This window comes from Rattus norvegicus, chromosome 1 (assembly GCF_036323735.1).
Source record: "Rattus norvegicus strain BN/NHsdMcwi chromosome 1, GRCr8, whole genome shotgun sequence".
In the NCBI taxonomy this organism is placed as follows: Eukaryota; Metazoa; Chordata; class Mammalia; order Rodentia; family Muridae; genus Rattus; species Rattus norvegicus.
This window is the reverse complement of record NC_086019.1, coordinates 85,042,148-85,064,056: the sequence shown is the minus strand read 5'-3', so window position 1 is coordinate 85,064,056 and position 21,909 is coordinate 85,042,148. Positions and strand designations below refer to the sequence as shown.

Below are 21,909 nucleotides of genomic sequence, written 5' to 3'. Positions count from 1 at the left end.
CCAGAAATTATTCTCTTCCCCCTACTGAGTAGTACTGTAGCATCCACACTTTGATGTGATCTTCTTTTTTCCTGGCTTTCCTGTGATCTGTGAGTTTCATTGTAGGGATTCTGAGCTTCTTTTTGGCTATTATCCACTTATCAATGAGAACATACCATGAGTGCTCTTTTGTGATTGGGGTACCTCACTAAGGATAATATTTTCAACTTCTTTCTGTTTGCCTGCAAATTTCATGAAATCATTGTCTTTATTAACAGAGAGGTATTGCTTAGTGTAAATGTACCATATTTTATTTATCTATTTCTCTGTTGATGGACATCTGAGTTCTTTCCATCTTCTGGCTATTAAAAGTAAGGCTGCTATGGACATTGTGGAGCATGTGTCTTTTTTATATGTTGAAGCTTCTATTGGGCATATACTAGGAATAGTATATCTGGGTCCCCAGATGGCTCTATGTCCAATTTTCTAATGAACTGCCAGACCTATTTCAAGAGTAATTGTGTGAGCTTTCAATTACACAGGCAATGGAGAAGTGTTCCCCTTTCTCCACATCATCACCTGTCACGCCCACCTCGGCCGGCAAGGAAGAGGCAACACGGTTGGATTCTTCTCAACAGCCTTTACTGCAGGACACCTTCATTGTTGACACAGGGAGGCGGCGGCGGCAGCAGCCAGCCCTAAGTCTTACAGCTCTAAGTGTTACAGCTCCAAGTGTTACAGCTTCAAATGTTACCGCCCCCAAGCAGCAAAGCCGCTTGCCTTATATACACAGCAGTATGCTAATATTCTTTCAGGGATTGGTGGGGCACGAGTCACCCCACTGTCATCCCAGCTACTTGTCCTCCAGAGATTGGTGCGGCATGAACCTCCATTAGCATAGTACCGCCCCAGCCAGACTGACTTCAGGTGCAAAACCCCACGCATGCGCAGTACTGTTGTTCACCACAGGAGGGCGCCAGATTCACCTCATTATCATACAGCTGCCCTGACAGGGGAGATGCCTGTGCATGCGCGGTAAGTTATTCACATTCGGACGGGGCTGGCTGTCGGCGCCATCTTTACTTCGCCGCGCCATTCCCTACAATCACCAATGTCTGTCACTTGAGGTTTGATCTTAGCCTATCTGACTAATATGAAATGGAATCTCAGGGTTGTTTTGATATGCATTTCCCTGATGACTAAGTGTGTTGAACATTTCTGTAAGTTCTCAGCCATTTGAAATTCTTCAGTTAAAATGTCTCTGTTAATTCTGTATCCCATTTTAAATATGGTTATTTGATTCTCTGGAGCCTAACTTCTTGAATTCTTTGTATAATTTGGATTTTAGCCCTCTATTGGATTTAGGGGTGATAAACACCTTTTCTCAATTTTGGCTTGCTCTTTTGTCTTATTTACATTGTCTTTTGCCTTTCAGAAGCTTTTCAATTTTATGAGGTTCCATTTGTCAATTCTTGATCTTAAAGCATGAGGCATTGATAGTATGTTCAGAAAAATTCCCCCTATGCCAGTGATAGGGGAATATTCTAATAGATTCATTGTATCTGTCATTTTGTAGAGGTTCTTCATCCACTTGGGCTTGAGCTTTTTACAAGGAAATTGGAATAGTTAAATTTGGATTCTTCTACATGTTGACTGCCAGTTGCATCAGCACCATTTGTTGAAAAGGCTGTCTTTTTTCCACTGGATGATTTTGGCTCCTATGTCAAAGATCAAGGGACCATAGGTTTGTGGGTTCATTTCTGGGTCTTCAGTTGTATTTCATTGATCTGTGTGTCTCTTTAGCAATACCATATGGGTTTTCATCACTGTTTCTCTGTAGTATAACTTGAGGTCAGCTATGGTGATTCTCCCAGAAGTTTTCTTATTGTAGAGAATGGTCTTTTTTTTTTCTTTTCTTTTTTTGGAGCTGGGGACCGAACCCAGGGCCTTGTGCTTGGTAGGCAAGCGCTCTACCACTGAGCTAAATCCCCAACCCAAGAATGGTCTTTTACATACTTGTTTTCTTTCTTTCTTTTTTTTTGGCGGGGGGGGGGTTATTCCAGATTAAGTTGAAAATTTCTCTTTCTTTCTCGTTTTAGAATTTAGCTGGAATTTTGATGGGAAATGCATTGAATCTGTAGATTTCTTTAGGTAAGATGACCATTTTTACTATGTTAATCCTTCTGTGAGCATGGGAGAACTTTCCATATTTTGAGGTCTTCGATTTCTTTCTTCAGAGAATCCAATTTCTTTTCATACAGGCATTTTTCTGTTTTTTTTTTTGTTTTTTTTTTTGTTTTTTTTTTTTGTTTTTGTTTTTTTTTTTTTTTTGGCTAGGATCACACCTAGATATTTCATATTAATTTTGACCATTGTAAAGAATGTCATTTACCCAATTTCTTTTTCTGTCTATTTTCCCTTTGAGTAGAGGGATGCTACTGATTTGTTTGAGTTAATTTTATTTTCTATCCATTTGACTGCAGTTGTTTATCAAATTGAGGATTTTTCTCATGGATTTTTTTGGGTGACTTTTGTATACTATTTTATGATGAACAAAGTGTCATATCTTGACTTCCTCTTTTCCAATATGTATCCCTTTGATCTGCTTTTGTTGACTAATTCCTCTGGCTAGAAATTCAAGTAGTATATTGAGTAGATGATAGGAGAGTGGGCAGGCTCACCTTATCCTTGATTTTAGTCGCATTGCTTAAAGTTGCTCTCCATTTAGTTTGATGTTAGCTACTGTTTGCTGTATAATTGTATTTAGGTATGGAACACGAATTCCCATTTTTTACAATATTTTTACCACAAAGGGGTGTTGTATTTTTCAAAGGCTTTTTCAGCATCTAATGAGATGACCAGGTGTTTCTTTTTCTTTGAGTTTGTTTATATAATAGATTACATTGAAAGATTCTTGTATATTGAACCATCCCTGCATCCCAAGCATAAAGCCTACATGTTCACGGTGAATGATCATTATGATGTATTCAGGAATTTTATTTGCAAGAATTTTAATGATATTTCTTCATCAATATTCAGAATGGAAATTGGTCTGAAGTCTCTTTCTTTGTTGGGTCTTTGTGAGCTTTAGGTATTAGTGTAAATGTGACTTCATTGCATTTATTAGGTAGTATTCCTTCTGTTTCTATTTTATGTAATACTTTGAAAAATATTGATAATATATCTTCTTTGAATGTCTGATAGAACTCTGCGTTAAAACAATCTGGTCCTGATAATTTTTTGGTTGAGAGACTTTTAATGATTGCTTCTATTTCCTTAGGAAATAATTTAGATTGTTTATCTGCTCCTGATTAACTTTGATAACTGTTCATTTCAGTTTTGTTGAGTATAGACTTTTGTAGTAGGATCTGATTATTTTTATTTATCTCAATGTACTAGCTGTTGGTTTTGTTGATTCTTTGTATAGTTCTTTTGTTTCTACTAGGTTGATTTTAGCTCTGAGTTTGTTATTTCTTGCCATCTACTTCTATTTGCATGTATTTGTTCCTTTTCGTTCTAGAGCTTTCAGGTGTGCTGTCAAGCTGTTAGAATATGCTTTCTCCAGTTTTTTTGCATGCCCTCAGAGCTATCTTCAATATCACTTAAATAAAATCAATTATCCCCCACCAAAAGCAAACAGACTTAGAACTTTTCTTGATGTTGATTTTTTATCCTTTTTAGACTGTACACACACATTATATGGGGACATGAAACTTGCTATGGTTTTAACCCATTCTGTAGCCTGCATCTATACATGATTAATGTGTTTCATTGGACTATAGATGCCTTTTGACTTAGCAAGTTTCTACTTCTCCATTATTGGCATGGATTTCTGAGTGGAATGAGTCTTATTCAGAAAATCCTTCCTGTGCCTCTATACTACTATTTCCCTCAACACTTTCTTAGATTTTGAGTCTGCTCTTGAGGTTCGTGATCCAGGTGGGATTGATTCGTGTGTGTGTGTGTGTGTGTGTGTGTGTGTGTGTGTGTGTGTGTCTGTGTCTGTGTCTCTGTCTGTCTGTTTGTGTCTGTTGGTGTCTCTAGGTTTGCACACTCACTCTTCTACATATAGCATTCCAGTTTCCCAAGAACCATTTACCGAAGCTCTTGTTTTTCAAATGTATACTTCGGTCATTTTGTCAAACATAAGGAGCCTATAGTTTTGTGTCTTGCTTTTCTTTTCCGTTTATTTCTATGTCTGTTTTTATAGCAGTGGATTGTTGTTTTTAATTACTATATCTCTGTAGTATATCTTGATTTAAGGTACTTTTTTTAAAGATTGGTTTGAGTATATGGGAGATTTTTTGCTTTCATATGAATTTATTATTGAATTTATTTTTGGAAATTTTATACATGTATAAATTACATTCTGATTACTGAAACCCTTCATCCACACTAATCTCCCTCTGCCTTTATAAATCCCCTTTCCATATAGTTCTCTTTTAAAACCTTCATATCTCTATTTGTGATCCAGTATTATAACCATTATTAGGATCATCTGTGAGACTGTGGGTTGAAGCACTCATTCAAACCTAGTAGGAGCATCAGTTGGTATACAACTGAAGACCACGACTTCCTACCACCCAGAATCTTTCAGTATCTAGCACTTCAGCAGGGAATAGTGATGTTTCATGAGTCTCCTCCCCAATCTATGATTCACTCTTGATGAATGCCAAGTCTTGTGCACACCCATTCCCAACAGCTCGAGATGATTTTAATTGCTACGTTTATTTGCCATGTTCAGAAGACAGCATTATACAGCACTTCTCTTTTAACTCCTACATTTGCTCCACTCTCTCCTGCAATAATCTCTGAGCATTAGAGTGTTGTCGTATAAAGTATCCATTTAGAAATTAGCATTTAGCAAGTCTTAATGAATTTTATGATTTTTTATTAATTCTGTGGATAATGACATTAAAATTTTTATTGGGATCGTGCTGGATCTGTACATTGGCTTTGGTAGGATGGCAGCTTTTTTTAACACTAATTCTCCTAGTCTTTGAACAGAAGAAGATATTTCATGGCTTACTATATGCCTCACCATGTTGAGGTTTTTGTTCTGGAGGATACATCACCATTTTCTTGAATTCATTACCTTTCTATTGTTGTGATAAAAGATAATGAGCAAGGCAACATATAGAAGAAATGCTTTGGGGCTTATGGCTTTAGAGAGATAATGGTATATCATTACTATGGTTGGAAGTATGACACCATTCGAGTGTGCACAGTATTGGAGCAACATTTGAGATCTCAGACATTAATTCATAACCAGGAAACAGAGAGATAACTCAAAATGGTGCCAGTCTTTTAGAACCTTAAATCTCACTTCTAGTGAAAAATTTTCTCCAGCAAGTTCACAGCTTCTAATCTTCCCAAGTCATCCACCAAATGGGCACCTGATATTCAAATGCCTTAAACCTGTACAGGACATCTCTTTAAAGCAAGTACACTGTGTTATGTTTATTCTGGGATACTTTCTTGAGGCATCTGTAAACAGATTTATTTCTCTGTTTTGTTTCTCTATTTGTCATTGGTAGATAGAAAATCTATTAATGTTTATATGTTAATTAATTTTATATTTCGTGACTGTGATAAAAGGCTTTATCAGATCCAAATGTTTTCTGGAAAATTCTGAACTCTTATCAATAGAATTCTATCATCTAAAAGTAAAGGTACTTTGGTATGTAAATAATTCCATTGCATATTGCATATTGATATTGCATATTATCCATTACTCATTACATATTTCATATTTATGCTTATATTTATATTTATAATATACATCTCTCTCTCTCTCTCTCTCTCTCTCTGTGTATGTTTATAATATGGTAGTACATGAATGACTATGTAGGCAGATAGAGACATAAGGAAAACTTCTACCATGTGGATTTAAGTCGTCAAATTAGCTGCAAACAACTTTTCCTCTTGAGCCATTTCACTACCCTTTGAGGTGTTCATAAATTTGGTTAGAAAGCATTTTTCAATTTACTTTTCAATGGGATATTTTGTATATTTACATTTCAAATGTTATCCCCTTTCCTAGTTTCCCTTCTGCAAAATCTCTATTTCACTCCTCCTATCCCTGTTTCAATGAGGGTGCTCCCCACCCACTTACCAACTCCCACTTCACTGCCCTGGCATTTCCCTACACTGGGGCATCTGGGCTTCAGAGGATCAAGAGCCTGTCACCCCTTTGATGCCAGAATTGTTTTTGGTGGTTTTGGTGTCTCTATATGGGATGGATCCCTAGGTGTGGCAGTCTTCGAATGGCCTTTCAGTCAGTTTCTGTTCCATACATTGTCCCTGTATTTCTTTAGACAAAAGCAATTCTAGGTTAAAAATTTGGAGATGAGTAGGTTGCCACAGCATCCAACCAGTTTCCTTGCCTAACCTCTGAATATGGTCAATACAGGTTCTCCCTCCCCTTCATTGGGCATTTCAGCTAATCTCATCCCCATTGTGTCCTGGGAGCCTCTTGATTTCCTGGCACCTGGGACTTTTTGGTGGCTACCCACAGTTTCCCATCTCCATTGATATACACCTCTGTCCAACTTAATGACCTTCTGTATATAATCCACATCTCCTCTCATACATGATTGTGCCCCCATTTCCCCTGCCCCTCCTCTCTTCATTCCAGGTCTTTCCTACCACCTGCCTCCTGTGAGTATTTTGTTCCTCCTTCTTAAAAAGACTGCAGCATCCACACTTTGGTCTTTCTTTTTCTTGAGGTTCATATGGTCTATCAATTGTAACTTAGCTATTCTGAACTATTTGTCTAATATCCACTTATCAGTGAATACATACTATGCGTGTTCTTTTGTGTTTGGTTTGCCTCATTCAGGAATATTTTTTCTAGTTCCACCTGTTTGCCTAGAAATTTCATGAAGTCATTGTTTTCATTAGCTGAGTAGTACTCTATTGTGCAAATGTACCACACTACCGGTATTCACCCTCTGTTCAAGGACATCTGATTTCTTTTCAGCCTCTCTCTATTATAAATAAGGATGATATGCACATAGTGGAGCATGTGTCCTTGTAATATATGGGGCATATTTTGGGTATATGCCCCGTAGTGGTATAGATTGGTCCTCTGATAATACTGTGTCCAATTTTCTTTGGAACCAGCAGACTGATTTCCAGAGTGGTTGTACCAGCTGTAATCCCACCTACAATTAAGAAGTCTTTCTCTTTCTCCACATCCTTGTTTGCATCTTCTGTCACCTGAGTTTTTCATCTTAGCCATATTGATTGGTGTAAGGTAGACTCTCAGGGATATTTTTTCATTGAGAAATTTCCCATCCATGTTCATCATAGATTTTGTTCTACCCTTTTCTTTTTTGTTGAATATTTGTCTGATTTTGTATCTAGGTAATGTTTTAGAAAAACACTTTAGTTATGTGCCTTCTATTCCTTTTTTATGGAATTGTTTAAGAACCATAATGCTCTCTGAATGAATGTCTGGTAAAATTCACATGGAAATTATGTTAACATTTGAAAATGTTTTGCTTATTTTAAGCCTGTTCATATTTTGAGGTTTATTTTGTTTGATTGTGTAAGTGTTCTCCCTGCATATATGTGTGTTTGCTTTAGGTGTCAGGTATCTAGGTTTCAATAATTTATTGTGAGCTTCCAGATGAGTACTGGAAAATGATTCCTTGTCCTATAGAAGAACAGTGAATCCTTTTAACAGCCAAGCCACGTTCCATCTGTAATGGCTTAATTGTATTAAATGTTTTAGAATTTTCATTTTGGTAGGTTTTGTGTATGTAGAAACTCATCCATAACTTTTAGTTTTTAGGTTTAGTGGCATGATTTTCAAGGTAAACTCTAAAAAATTTCTGAATTTCATTTCTCCCTGTCATAATAACTCACCTTCAGTTTCTAATTGTATTAATTTTGGTGTTTGTTATTTCTTCTGGTTAGGTTAGGTAAGATTTGATCAATATTGATTATATTTTGAAGGAAAAAACATGTTTCATCAAGTCCCTATATTGGTTTTCTTTTTGCTCCTGTTTCCTTTTCTCTAATTTCTACACTGTTGTCACTGTTATCTTTCCACCTAATAAGTTTGGTATTTGCTTTTTTTCTCTTTCCAGAATCTGAAAATGAATCATAGCAGTTTCTTTGGTTTCTTAAGGGAGGTATTTTGAGCTTTAAATTTCTGTCTTAGGCAATTTTTTATTGTATCCCATAGGATAAAATTCGTTTTGTTTTCATCTTTATTTGTCTGTAAGAGTCTTTTTGTTCTTGACTTCTTCAAGGACTCATTTATTACTCAGTTGTGAGTACTTATATCTCTATGAGTTTGTTTGCATTCTGGAATTTCTCTTTTTATTTATTTGTAGTCATTTCATTGTTGTTAGGTAGAATATTAGAAATCATTTTGACTTATGTTGGTTAAGATATTTTATTTTGTGCTAAAAAATATCTATTTTAGTGATATTTCCATGAGCTGTTGAGAAAAATTTGTATTCTGTTCTGTTTAGATATAGTGTTCTATAAATATTTCTTAAGCCTGGGACATCATTTAATTGTGTTTTTTAAAGGGGATAATATTCAGAGTGAGACTACTATTTGTGATTTTATATTTTATATTCTCTGTGTAGAAGTGGGTTGATCTGCTATTAGAATTGCAATGACCTCAGCATGCATTAATCAATACAAAGTTATGTTTAACATTTCTCACCAGATTTTGATTCAAGTCTGTTGTGTCAGGTTAAATCAGCAACATTTGCTTGCATTCTGGTTCCATTTGCGTGGAACACTTTGTTTGATCATGTCATTATAAGGTCCCATCTATCTCTTATGATAGCATGCAGCAAATATATACTTCTTACTTTTTAATTTCTTTATTAGATATAATTCTTTACTTACATTTCAAATGGTAATCCCTTTCCCGGTTTCCTTTCCATAAGCCCGCATCCCCACCGCCTCTCTCATACAGGTGTTCCCCCATCCACTTCCCTTACTGCCCCCAAACATTCCGTTGCACCAAGGGCTTTGCCTGCCACTGGTGCCCCAACAAGGCTATTCTCTGCTACATATGCAGTTGGAGCCCTGGGCCAGTCCATGTATAGTCTTTCAGTAGTTGTTTAGTCCCTAGAAGCTCTGGTTGGTTGGCATTGCTGTTCTTATGGGGTTGCAAGTACCATCAGCTCTTTCAGTCCTTCCTCTAATTCCACTAAACGGCATGCTCTTCTCAGTTCAGTGATTTGCTGCTAGCATTGACCCCTGCACTGAGTATGCTCTGGATGTGTCTCTCAGGAGAGCTTTATATCTGGCCCCTTTCAGCATGTACTTTTTAGCTTCACCAATCTTATCTAGTTTTGGTGGCTGTATCTATATGAGCCACATGTGGGTCAGGCTCTGAATGGTCATTTCTTTCATCACTGCTATAAGCTTTGCTTCCATATCTTCTCCTATGGATAATTTCCCCCTTTCAGGAAGAATTGGGAGCATCCACATTTTGGTCATCCTTCTTCTTGAACTCCCTGTTGTCTGTGGATTTCATGTTTGATAATTGAAGATTTTGGGCTAATATCCACTTATCAATGAATGCATAACAAGTGTGTTTTTCTGTGATTGGGTTTCCTCATTCAAGATGATATTTTCTAGTTCATTGCATTTACTTATGAATTTCATGAAGTCACTGTTTTTAATGGCTGAAATACTCCATTTTGCAGATGTACCATATTTTTTGAATCCATTCCTCTGTTGATGGACATCTGGGTTCTTTGTAGCTTCTAGCTATTATAAATAAGGTTATTGTGAACTTAGTGGAGCATGTGTCTTTGTTGTATGTTGGAGCAACTTTTAGGTATATACCCAGGAGAGGTATGGTTGGGTCTTCAGGTAATGGAATGTCCAATTTTCTGAGGAACCTCCAGACTGATTTCCAGAGTGGTTGTACCAGTTTGCAATCCCACCAACAATGGAAGAGTGATCCTCCTTCTCCACATCCTCACTAGCCTCTGCTGTCATCTGAGTTTTTATCTTAGCCATTCTGACTGGTGTGAGGTAGAATCTCAGGGTTGTTTTGATTTCCATTTCCCTGATGAGTAAGGATGTTGACCATTTTTTTTAGGTGCTTTTCAGCCGTTCGATAATTCTCAGCTGAAATTTTTGGTTGGTAGTCTTTTAATAACTTCTTCTATTTCTTAGGGAGTTATGGGTTTCTTTAGATGGTTTATCTGTTCCTGACTTAACTTTGGTACATGGTATCTGTCTAGAAAATTGTTCATTTCCTCCAGATTTTCCAGTTTTGTTGAATATAGGCTTTTATAATAGGATCTGATGATTTTTTAATGTCCTCAAATTCTGTTGTTATGTCTCCCTTTTCACTTCTGATTTTGTTAATTTGGATACACTCTCTGTGACCTCTGGTTAATCTGGTTAAGGGTTTATCTATCTTGTTGCTTTTGGATGCAATCTATAAGCCTGTGTCTTTTGATTATAGATTTTACATTAATGAAATATTATCATTGAATGGTGCCTATTTTTTCAATATATTCATATTTGTTTGGATTATAAGAGACAGCAGAAATCCAGTCTCTAAAAAAGTCTTTTGAAAACATAATATGTAGTATGTGCCTTTTCAATATAACTGTGGTACAATAAAAAAAATCCATCTCTCCCCTTTTCTTTTCTTTTTCAAATTGAATATTATTTTATTTGTATTTCACATGTTATCCTCTTCCACAGTTTCCTGTCCATAAACTCCCTGCTCCTTCTCCCTCCCCTTTGTTCTATGAGAGTTCCCCCCCATCCACACACTCCTTTCCACCTCCTCATCCAGATGTTCCCCTACACTGGGGGATTCAACCTAGGCAGGGTCAAGGACTTGCCCAGGGGAGACCGACTAGGCCATCCTCAGCTACATATGCAGGTACGTTCATGGATCTGTCCATGTGTACTCTTTGGATGGTGGTTTATTCCTTTGGATCTCTGGTTGGTTGGTATAGTTGTTCTTATGGGTTTGCAATCCCATTCAGCTCTTTCAATCCTTTCCATAACTCCTCCATTGTGAATTGTATCTTGAGTAATCTGAGTTTTGGGCTGATGTTCCCTTATCATTGAATATATACCATGTGTGGGTTTTTTTTTTGTGATTGTATTACTTCACTCGGTATGATATTTTCTAGTTCCATCCATTTTCCTAAAATTTCATGAAGTCATTGTTTGAATAGCTGACTATTATGATATCTATTAATGCCTTTCATTTTGATTATTTTGTCAAGTTACTGAACCTGGTCTTTTATGTCTTATTCAACTATTGGTCTAGTTTGGTTTTTAGTTTTTCTGATAAAATACTGTTACCAGAAGAAACTGAGGAGCAGAAAGTGCTTATCTGATTTATACTTTCAGGTATAACATCTACCTACTGGTGACAGTATTTCGAGAAGGAATTGAAGTGAAACCTGTTTACAAATCTGCATACTGAATTACTCAGTGTCTCACTCTCAGTTAGTTTTCTCATACAGAACAGGTCCACGTTTATGCTGTAAGCCATACCACCTTAGTGATAAATAAAGACAATCTATCAAATACACAGCCACATGACAATATGATGGAGGCTTAACTGAGACTCGAAGGTTACATGCTGGGATGTACATTTAGTTTGTAGAACAGACGTGGTGACTATTAATTCATTTCACATATTTTACAAAATACAGCTTTTTGATTTCTTCTTCAGTTAGGTCAGACAACACTGTTAGGCATAGTACTCTTACTTGTAGTGGTTACCTTTTTAGAACTCGAAATGAAGATTTCCAGCCTTTCTACCTCTAAAATTGTAGTTGGTGATGTTTTAAAGATTTATAATATGACTTGGTGCCTTTTATCTTTACGTGTGTATGTTAATCGTGAAGTATGAATTACTCACAGTGGGCAGGAGTACATCAGATTGTGTACAAATGAAGTTACAGAAGATAGTAAGTCACAATGTTGGTAGTGGGGACTGAACAAAGATATTCTGTGGGAGTAACAAGTGCTTTTAACTCCTGAGCCATCTCTGAAGTCCTATCATTTTAAAAATCATCCATTCCAATTAATACTGCCTACATAATTTTGGATGTATGAATATCAAGTGGAGTTGTATAAACTCTCATAAAGTGAGCTGACTCTATTAAGGAAGTTATCAATCACTAGTAGCTCTAGGTGGCACATCATGACCAATCTCTTGCTTCACAATGGGACTAAGTCTGGCTTAAACTTCAGATCATATACACATTGCCACAACTGCTGAGCTCATATGTCAAACTGCCATGAAGTATCCAGAAAACACTGTTTTAGAAATTCATATACCACGTCTTCCTCTAGAGTATGTCTCATCCCCATTCAAGTTGATACCTGAAGCATGGAGAAAAAGGTTTAATATAGAAGCCCTATTTAGTTCTCACCATTCAAAAGTCTCTTATTGTCTGTACATTTAAGAGCTATAGGTCTATAAATTAATCACCGTTCACTACATGGATAAACTTTTCTGATGGTGAATGAGAAATGAAGTAGTCTATAATGAAAACTCATAATGAGTTGGTTTCTGAAGAATTTTTTTAAAAAGCCTATTCTTAGAATTAATAGGTTCTAGATATTAGAAATGGTGTCCTTCAGAAGTAAGTTGGATTAGTATCAAATGTTGGCTCGTCTTTCCTGAATTGTCTGCTGTTAGAATTTCAGTTAGAAAAGTAGTAGATCTTCCTACTACTTTTGTTTGTTCTTGATTTATTTTCATAAATTTTGTGTTTTTACATATTTTCAATCTTTGTAAATTTAAAAAGTAAATATAACTTGTTCTACTAAATTTGCCAGTATGCACTCCAGTATGCTATATATTCCCCAGTAAATCTATACCACAACTTAAACTTTTTTCAAAAAATACAACACACTCAAGCTAATTTGTGTTGCTCAAATATACATGGATGTGGTGCCATCCATGTGGGCATGAGAAACCTAAGTGTGGTCCTATACCAAAAGGGTGTGGGAGTCTTTCTCATCTAGCAGTTGTAAACTGCAAATAGATATTCAATCGGGAGTGGGGTCTCAGGACACACTCCCCCATCCATCTTGGGATAAAATCAGGCTTTATGTTATGTAGTTTTTCAATAGGCAAACATTGATGATATGACAACATGAACATAACAGCCAATTTATATTCAGAGGACAATATTCACTCTGGACACTTTTATAGCACTTCACTCCATTCTCTAGCTTTTACTTTCTAATTCCGGCTCCATAATATTTCCTGAGCCTTGCCTAGGGGATAAGAGAAATCATATCAGTGACTTCGAACTCACAATTATTCTGTACATTTTGATCACTTAATAGCCCCTGCATTAACTAATGCCACCTGCAAAAATTAATCTCTAACAAATGTAAAGAACAGCACAAATCCATAGGTATAAATACAAATATTTGAAGGTAGTTTGACAGTATGACCATTCAGTAAAATGGCAATAGGAACTCTACTTTGGAATTATGATATCTCCAGCCATGGGGTCATGACCAGGTTTATAGTACCAGGGATGTGTTTAACACCGCCCCCCCCAAGTATCCATCCTCAAATCCAATCAGACATCATTTCAGTTACTGCAAAACAATTTTATTATTATTGCACTACTATGCACATCTGGCTTGGCATATATGTGTTGTAGAATGTGAGACAAATGTAGGATAAGAGCATTATGTGCAAAATCAGGGGCTTAAATTTGAAAAGTACGATCTGGAAAAGATACCTCACATAGGGAGTTGCAGACATAGTTACGCTGAGTAGAGTGATTCCGTTTGAATTTCTCTGACTCTTGTCTTCCAAACTGGGCAGTGCATCATATATTTCTCATAATTAATAGATCAGCCTCTAGCACATATACTGTTTATTCTAAAACATGATAAGCATTCTCTCTCTCTCTCTCTCTCTCTCTCTCTCTCTCTCTTATACAAACACATACACACACACACAAGCACACACACACACATGCCTTATTACCTTCAACTGACATCATATAGCCTTGATTCATACCTCCATAAAATTTCACCATTAGGTTGCTGCTTTGGTGGAAATCTTTCTTTCCAACCCCATATAACATAACATTTTCCCATCTCTGTCATCACATCTTTCTGTCTTCCTAGTGCACCTCATCATGAAGCATAAGCTAACAGGAATACCCTCTCAATTCCAGTATTGGTGTGATAGATTTCTCCAAGTACACACTCCTGTCCTTGTAGCTTGACAGTAGGATATCTCCTCCTGTCATCAGTGATTTATCTGTATGGTGATGATTTTGTTAATGATCCTGATTTTACAACTTCTCTATATGTGTATTTGCCTCAAACACCATGTTTAATTCTATAAATACAGAGTAGTTCAATTTTTCTTAGTGAAGATTTTTGCTGCTGCTTTCACAAAAGTGAAGAAAGTCAAGCAGACCCTGTGTTAAGGCTTTATAACTGACAATTTACTTCTCCCTGAACACAGTTGCATATGGATCATGGTTTGAGCACATCCGTGGCTGGCTGTCTATGAGAGAATGGGACAACTTCTTGGTACTGTACTATGAAGACATGAAAAAGGTGAGCATCCATCTTACAATCACCACACAATTAAGAGCTAGACTCTAGCAATGAAAAAAGGTTACTGAGAACTGTGATTTTTCTTGTTCGTTTTGACTTTTTCAAAATTATCTTGTATTAATTAAAATAACTTTTAAATGTGAATGTATTTGATCATATTCACCCTCTCCCAGAGGCTTTCCAGATGATCTATGCCTCCTTATTCACCCAATTTTAAAGTTTTTCTACAAAACATGTAGTACAAGAACAAGCCTCCCAAATCAAGAAAAGAAAATATAGGAGAATGCAATATAAAATAATGTGCTGAATATTTGTACATGTGTCACAGGCTAGAAAAATTTGAGAGAAGCGAACTTTAATTAAGAAAATGTCTCCATAATATCTAGCTCTAGGCAGTTCTGCAAGCATTACCATAATCATTGATTGAAGGGGAAGGGCCCAACCCTCACAGGAGCTGTCATCCATGAGTTCTTTAAGAAAATAGGGTATACGTAGTATGGTAAAGGAGGCAGCAGGCAGCATGCTTCTATTGCCTAAGCATCATTTCCAACCACAAGGTTCCTGCACATTTTAACATCTTGTCCTGACATCCTGCAATGATGTATAATAGTGATATGTAAGTTCAAGTGAAATGAGATGTGATAAAAGAAAAACTATCATATAGAAATTAGAACAGTCAAAACAACAAAACTAATAGAATCTAATTAAAAGTACTAGGATCCAAGGTCCACACATTCACTCACTCAGGAATCTCGCGAAAACACTAAACTTGAGACAATGTTATAGACAGAGAGTATGTGGGACAGACACACCCAAGCTCTGTTCATGCTGCTTCCCTCTCCGTTAGTCCATACCACTTTGTGCTCTCAATTTTCTCTTTCTTTAACAATCTATTATGCCTTTCTTTTGCAGGGTTCCCTGATCTCTGAAAAGAGGGATTTGATAGAGATGTCCATTTAGGGTGTCTCACACTATTTAATTATTTATTATTTAATTTATTGCTGTAGGTTTCTATATTTGTCCCCGTTTGCTGCAAGAGAAAGTTTCTTTGATGATGCTTAAGCAAGGCACTGTTCAATGCATATAGGATAAAATAATGAGGAGTCATTTTACTACTTTTTTTTTCTTTTTAAGATCAATATTTTGTTCTACCACAGGGCCCTGGGCTGTCTAGTCTCAGGTCCATGGTTACCCATGTAGTTTATGATACAGACTCCATATCATGGAATGGGAATTAATTAAAATCAGTTATTGGTTTTATATTCCCATAAGCTTTGAGCCACCACTGACCTAACTTATCTCACAAGTAGTACAGCAGTATCAATAGAAGGATTTGTGTCCAGCTTGGTTTATATTTCTCTTTGTGAGCAGGCAAAGTGCCTTTCTGTACTAAAGGGACACTAGGATGTAAGGGTGGATGTTCTCTCTAGGGACCAACTTCACATTCATTTATTTGTATAGGTGTTGTCTTTATCAATTGGAGACTTGCTGTCAGTTTGTTGAGAGCAATTTCTAATCTTATCAACAGTCTGTTTTATTTTTTATCTTTGGTTGTTGTTGTTGATGGTGATTCGAGGGGATCCATTTAGACATCAGCACAATTAGATGTAACACAATCCTAATACTGGAATTTTTCATTCACTCATTCTCTTTCTTTGGAACAAGAGATGGCCATTATTTGGTGATTTCACTTTGAACACTTTCATATATGCATAGATTTTAGGAAGTTTCCACTGTTTTAGGTTTCAATTCTACCTCCCAAATGTCTCTTAATTTTACCTGTCTTTCCACATACTCCGTTTCAAAACCCCCTCTCCCTTCCCCTTTCCCACTTGATTCCTAAATCCTAGCTCTTGAACATGCTTTCATAGTTTGTTCTGTATATTTAATTTTTGAATTATTATGTGCTCAGGGAACTTTTTTCCTGGTCCAATCTACTTGGTGTTCTGTATGCTTCATGAATGTTGATAGGCATCTCTTTCTTCAGGTTAGTACTTTAGGCTTTATACTGGCTGGTTTTGTGTATTAATTTGAAACAAGCTGGAATTATAACAAATTTTAATGTCTCCCTTAAGGAAATGCCTCCATGAGATCCAGCTGTAAGGTATTTATCAATCCGTGATTATTGTGGGTGGACCCTTGTGCGTGGTACCAATCCTGGGCTGGTACTCATGGTTTCTGTAAGAAACCAAGCTGAACAAGCCAGGGGAAGCAAGCCTGTAAGTAACATCCTTTCATGGCCTCTGTATCAGCTCCTGCTTCTTGACCTGCAGATGTTCCACTCTTGACTTCCTTTGGTAATGAAATATAAATTGAATATACCCTTCTCTCCCAAATTTACTCCTTGGTCATGATTTTGTGCAGGAATAGACACTGTGACTAAGACAGGCATCTTAGATTAGGAAGATAATTAGTTTAGGTGCTGATAGCTTGCCTTGTCTTTATTGGGTGGGAGTTTTGTTTCCTGGTTTCTGTTTCACTCTGGTTATTAAGATAATGGGGTAGATTTATTTATTCTGTAGAAACTAAATTGCAGTACCAGATTTCAGTGTCTGTGAGTCATGGGACCTCAGAGTTAGGCATATATATGTACTGGACTCAATAGAGGGACTACACAAGAGGGAAGACAGCAAGATATTCCACCAGGATCTGTTTAGTATATCTCCTAGAAGTGGGGTCAGAGAGTGAGGAGAGGCCACAGAAGAAGGTTTGATAAAATGGTGGGGATGAGACTCACAGAATCGATTTGAAGAACGTTCAGGGAAATGAAGATGTGAAGTGGACACCTAATTGCTTCCCTGATCATAATTGGGTGTAGCTTCCTTGGGAGTCCATTCTGGAGTTGAGGGCTGGGGCAAAGCAATTCTCTTAACAAAGTTTTGTGTTTTGCTGCAGAGATAAGTAGGTGTCTGTGTCATTGGACTTAAGACATGTTGGGAGAAGTGAAAGATTTATCTGTAGATAGTCTACCTGTTTCTATAACCAGAGTATTCTGCTAATTTCCAGGAAGTGTTGAACTTGGGATCTGGAATAATGCAATAAGTGGAGGGCATAATTTTAGAAGGGAATGGTCTTTGGATCCACTAGAGAAGGAAAGTGTTGTCACGTTGTTTTTTTTTTTTTTGTTATTTTTTTTCTTTTTGTGTTTTGGATTGTTTTTGTTTTGTTTTGTTTATTTTGTCCTTTTTTGTTTTCCTTTTTTCTGCAGAACTGAGGATGAGACTTGGGCATGGGGTCTAGAAAAGCAGAGGGAAAGGTGAAGGTCTGCTGTCACCCTATCTGTTTCACTGAAAGGGTTGAGAAAAGTAATTATTGATAAAAAAGTACAACCATACAAAAAAAAACAAAACATGAAATTATCATAAAATAATTTGACCTCTTATTTTTCTCTCTCAGGAATCAGGAAGATTACATGTAAAAAAGAATTTTCATTACAGTCATTTTCTTATATCTAGAATCTTTTACTTAATCATCATGAAATTAAGTTTTCCCAAGGAAGCATCACTACTTAGCTGTCTGCTACACAGTAGTGCATATCCCCATTAGCCTCCTTTTTGACCATTCAACATTCTTTTCAGTTATTGTCATGATTGTTTTCTTTTGTATGAAATATTAAGTGGAACTGTGATAAATATATAAAAACAAGTTTTAAACCAAGAAATCTTCATGGCTCCATTCAAAGCACAACTTTTAATGTTCAAAGATTTTTATTTTTAATGCCTATCTCCTGCAAATAAACCCATTGCAGTAGTGCACAGATATTATTGTGAAAATTAGAGATTTGATATAAAAAATGTTAAATTTGATGCCCACCTGAGCTGCAACCTGAGAAACTTACTCAAAACGAAATCTCTCAGAATTACCCCAAGTAATTAATATTGACAATATTTTATGTAACTTCTTTAAAGCAGTATTGTTTACACTTAGCCTAAGCAAACAGTATTATGTGGCATAAACACTAAACTATGTCTAAGTCTTTGTACGCGTCCCTCCATTTGCCTTGATCATTGTCTAGCAGTATTTTATTAAGGTTCCTTAAATATCCCAGGGCAGGTTAGGTACAGTTGTATATACTTTCCATGCCAGGACTTGAAAGGAAAAAGCCAGTTAGATGTATCACTTATCTCTTTGAGCTTGAAGTACACTGGTCTCCATAGCAACTTCCACTGCATAAGACAAAACTCCATATTGAGGCAGTGTCTTAAAAAAATCTCAGTATACTTAGTGAGTTTATCAGCACGAATATTTTACAATGGCACTATGGAGATGGAGGTACAAGTGGCTGAAGTTCAATGTCTTTATTCTCTACAAAGCAAGTTTAAGTTTAACCTTGGTTCTATGATAACATAGCTCTAATATTTTTCCCTCCCTAAAAAGAAACAACATCCTTTGTCATTTTTCAATATATACATGTTTTTTATGTATTACCTGACTTTATTCCATATTGTTTTTAGCCTAAATCCCATTCATGCTCTCTCATTTATTGATGCCCCTTCTTTGCATCCATTTTCTCATTCTCCATTTACAGACTTCTTCTTCACATCGGTTATCTCAGAGCTTTCTGTTTATCACCTTCATTTCTGTTTCTTCTACTTTCAGGATACAATGGGATCCATAAAGAAGATATGTGACTTCCTGGGGAAAAAATTAGAGCCAGATGAGCTGAATTTGGTCCTCAAGTATAGTTCCTTCCAAGTCGTGAAAGAAAACAACATGTCCAATTATAGCCTCATGGAGAAGGAACTGATTCTTACTGGTTTTACTTTCATGAGAAAAGGTAATGAGATTGTCTCTCTTCAAAATATGTCAGAAAACATTAAGAACTTTTTGTGAAAAAGAATCTCTATGAAAGTGTTTGAAATGTACAAATAATCACTGTTCACCACTGATAGCTTCTCACAAATATTACAGATGAATAATTTTATGGAGAAGATGGTGGCATCAAACACTGTGAAAAGTTGATTTTTTCTGGGAGATGACCTTGGGATTGACGATAGGTCATGTTCATTAACTTTAGTGAAAAAAAATGGTAAAGTAGTCATGTTTGTATTGGGTATTGTAAAGTTCACTTTATTACAATCATAAACTCTAAAATATAAAAAATGCAATAGAGTAGACCAAATGTATCAAGGATGATAAATACAGAATGATAAAAATTACATTAACACCTGGAAAAGATGTTGAAGAGTACAATAGTGCAACCCTATAATAGGGCAGAGTAGACAAGAAAAAGACTAAGAAAATTCTCTAGGGTTAAAATCTGATGGTTTCAATTTATGTGTTGAGTACTCTGTTTGTGTCAGAAGAGGGCATGAAATTTCATTACAGATGCTTGTGAGCCATCATGTGGTGACTTTGAATTAAACTCAGGAACTCAAGAAAAGTAGTCAGTGCTCATAACACCTTAACAATCTCAGCAGCCTCTTTCTTAAATGGAGGAAAACTTGGAGCAATGTCACTAAGTTCAGAAACTAGACAAGGCTAAACAATCTAACCCTACCTTTTAAATATAGTGCTTCAGGTCCTAGGTTTAGCAATCAGACAACAAAAAGAGGTCAAAGGAATTAAAATTGGAAATGAAGAAGTTAAAACCGTACTAATTGCAGGTGATATGATGGTATATTTAAGTGACAGCAAAAATTCCACCAGAGAATTCGAAAACATGATAAACAACTTCAACAAAGGACTGGATATATCATTAAATTAAACAAAGACATACCCTTCTTCTACTAAAAGGATAAACAGGCAGAGAAAAGAAATTAGGAAAATAACACCCTTTTCAATAGTCACAAATAATATAAAATATCTTGAAGTGACTCTAACCAGGCAACTGAAAATCTGCATGATGAGAACTTCAAGCCTGTGAAAAAGGAAATGGGAGTTCTAAGAAGATAGAAAGATCTGCCATGCTCATGGATTGGCAGGACTAAGATAGTAAAAATGGCTATCTTGATGAAAGAATCTACACATTCAATACAATCTCCATAAAAATTCCAACTCAATTCTAAAAAAAGATTTAGAAAGATCAATTTTCAAATTCATTTGGAATAAAAAAAAAACAAGGAAAGGAAAATCTATTCACAACAATAAAAGACCTTCTGGGGGAATAAACACCCCTGACCTCATAATTTACTATAGAGCTATCAGGATTAAAAACTGAACTGTATTAGAACAAAGACAGGCAGGCAGATCATGGAATGTAATTGAAGATGCAGAAATGAATCCACAAAACTATTGTCACTTTATCTTTGAAAAAGAAGCTGAAACCCTCCATTGGAACAAAGACAGCCTTTTCAACAAATGAAGGACATCCATATAAAATCAGATACACTGAAACTAATTGAAAAGTAAGAGAGGAAAACCCTCAAACACTTAGGCACAAGGAAAAATTTCCTAAACATTACACCAGTAGCTTATGAGCTGAGATCAAGAATCAACAAATGGGACCTCATAAAATTGCCATTTTCTGTAAGGAAATGAATACTGTCAATAGGACAGAGAGGTAACAAATAAATTGGGAAAAGATCTGTACCAATCTTACATCTGAGAGAGGGCTAATGTCCAATATGCACAAATAACTCAAGAAGTTAGACCCCAGAGAATCAAATAACTCTATTAAAATGGGGTACAGTGCTAAACTAAGAATATTTTACTGAGGAATATGCGATGGCCATGAAGCCACAAATGACATCTCCAATATACTTTGCCATCCAGGAAATGCAAATCAAAACAACCCTGAGATTCCACCTCAAACCAGTCAAGATGGCTAAGGTCAAAACTTCATGAGGCAGTGCATGCTGGTGAGGATGTGGAGAAATAGGAACATTCCACCATTGCTGGTGGGAGTAAAAGCTGGTACAAACACTCTGGAAATCAATCTGGTGGTTCCTCAGAAAATTGGACATAGTACTACATGAAGGTTCAGCTAAACTACTCCTGGGCATATACCCACAAGATGTTCCAATATATAACAAGAACACATTCTCCACTATGTTCATTGCAGCCATATTTATAATATCTAGAAGCTATAAAGAACCAAGATGTCCTTGAACAGATGAATGGATACAGAAAATGAAGTACACTTACATAATGGAGTACTACTCAGCTTATTAAACCAATCATGTCATGGATTTCTTAAGCAAATGGATGGAACTAGAAAATATCTTCCTGAGTGAGGTAACCCAATCACAACAAAAACCCCAAATATGATGCACACTCACTAATAAGTCGATATAAGCCAAAAAGATGAGAATAACAAAGATACAATTCATATGAAGTTTAATAAGAAGGAAGACCTTAGTGTGTCTTATCAAGTCATTCATAGAAGGATGAACATAATATTCAACAGGAGGAAATATGAAGTCA

At 36.2% G+C, this 21,909-nt stretch overlaps 1 protein-coding gene, 1 non-coding gene and 1 pseudogene across 2 annotated transcripts in view; 2 read left to right on the top strand and 1 right to left on the bottom strand.

The window, feature by feature from the left end:
• Positions 1-21,909, top strand: part of Ncl-ps2 (nucleolin, pseudogene 2) — a 436,970-nt pseudogene that overhangs the window by 65,577 nt on the left and 349,484 nt on the right.
• Sult2a2 (sulfotransferase family 2A, dehydroepiandrosterone (DHEA)-preferring, member 2) overlaps positions 1-21,909 on the top strand; it is a 67,015-nt gene that overhangs the window by 40,476 nt on the left and 4,630 nt on the right. Inside the window, exons 4-5 of the mRNA NM_001025131.2 lie at positions 14,450-14,544; positions 19,144-19,321. Coding sequence (NP_001020302.1) covers positions 14,450-14,544; positions 19,144-19,321 — 273 coding nt within the window. The remainder of the gene's footprint in view (positions 1-14,449; positions 14,545-19,143; positions 19,322-21,909) is intronic.
• On the bottom strand, positions 1,900-1,972 carry Trnag-acc2 (transfer RNA glycine (anticodon ACC) 2). Its single transcript has one exon. It is a non-coding gene; the product is annotated as a tRNA-Gly (tRNA).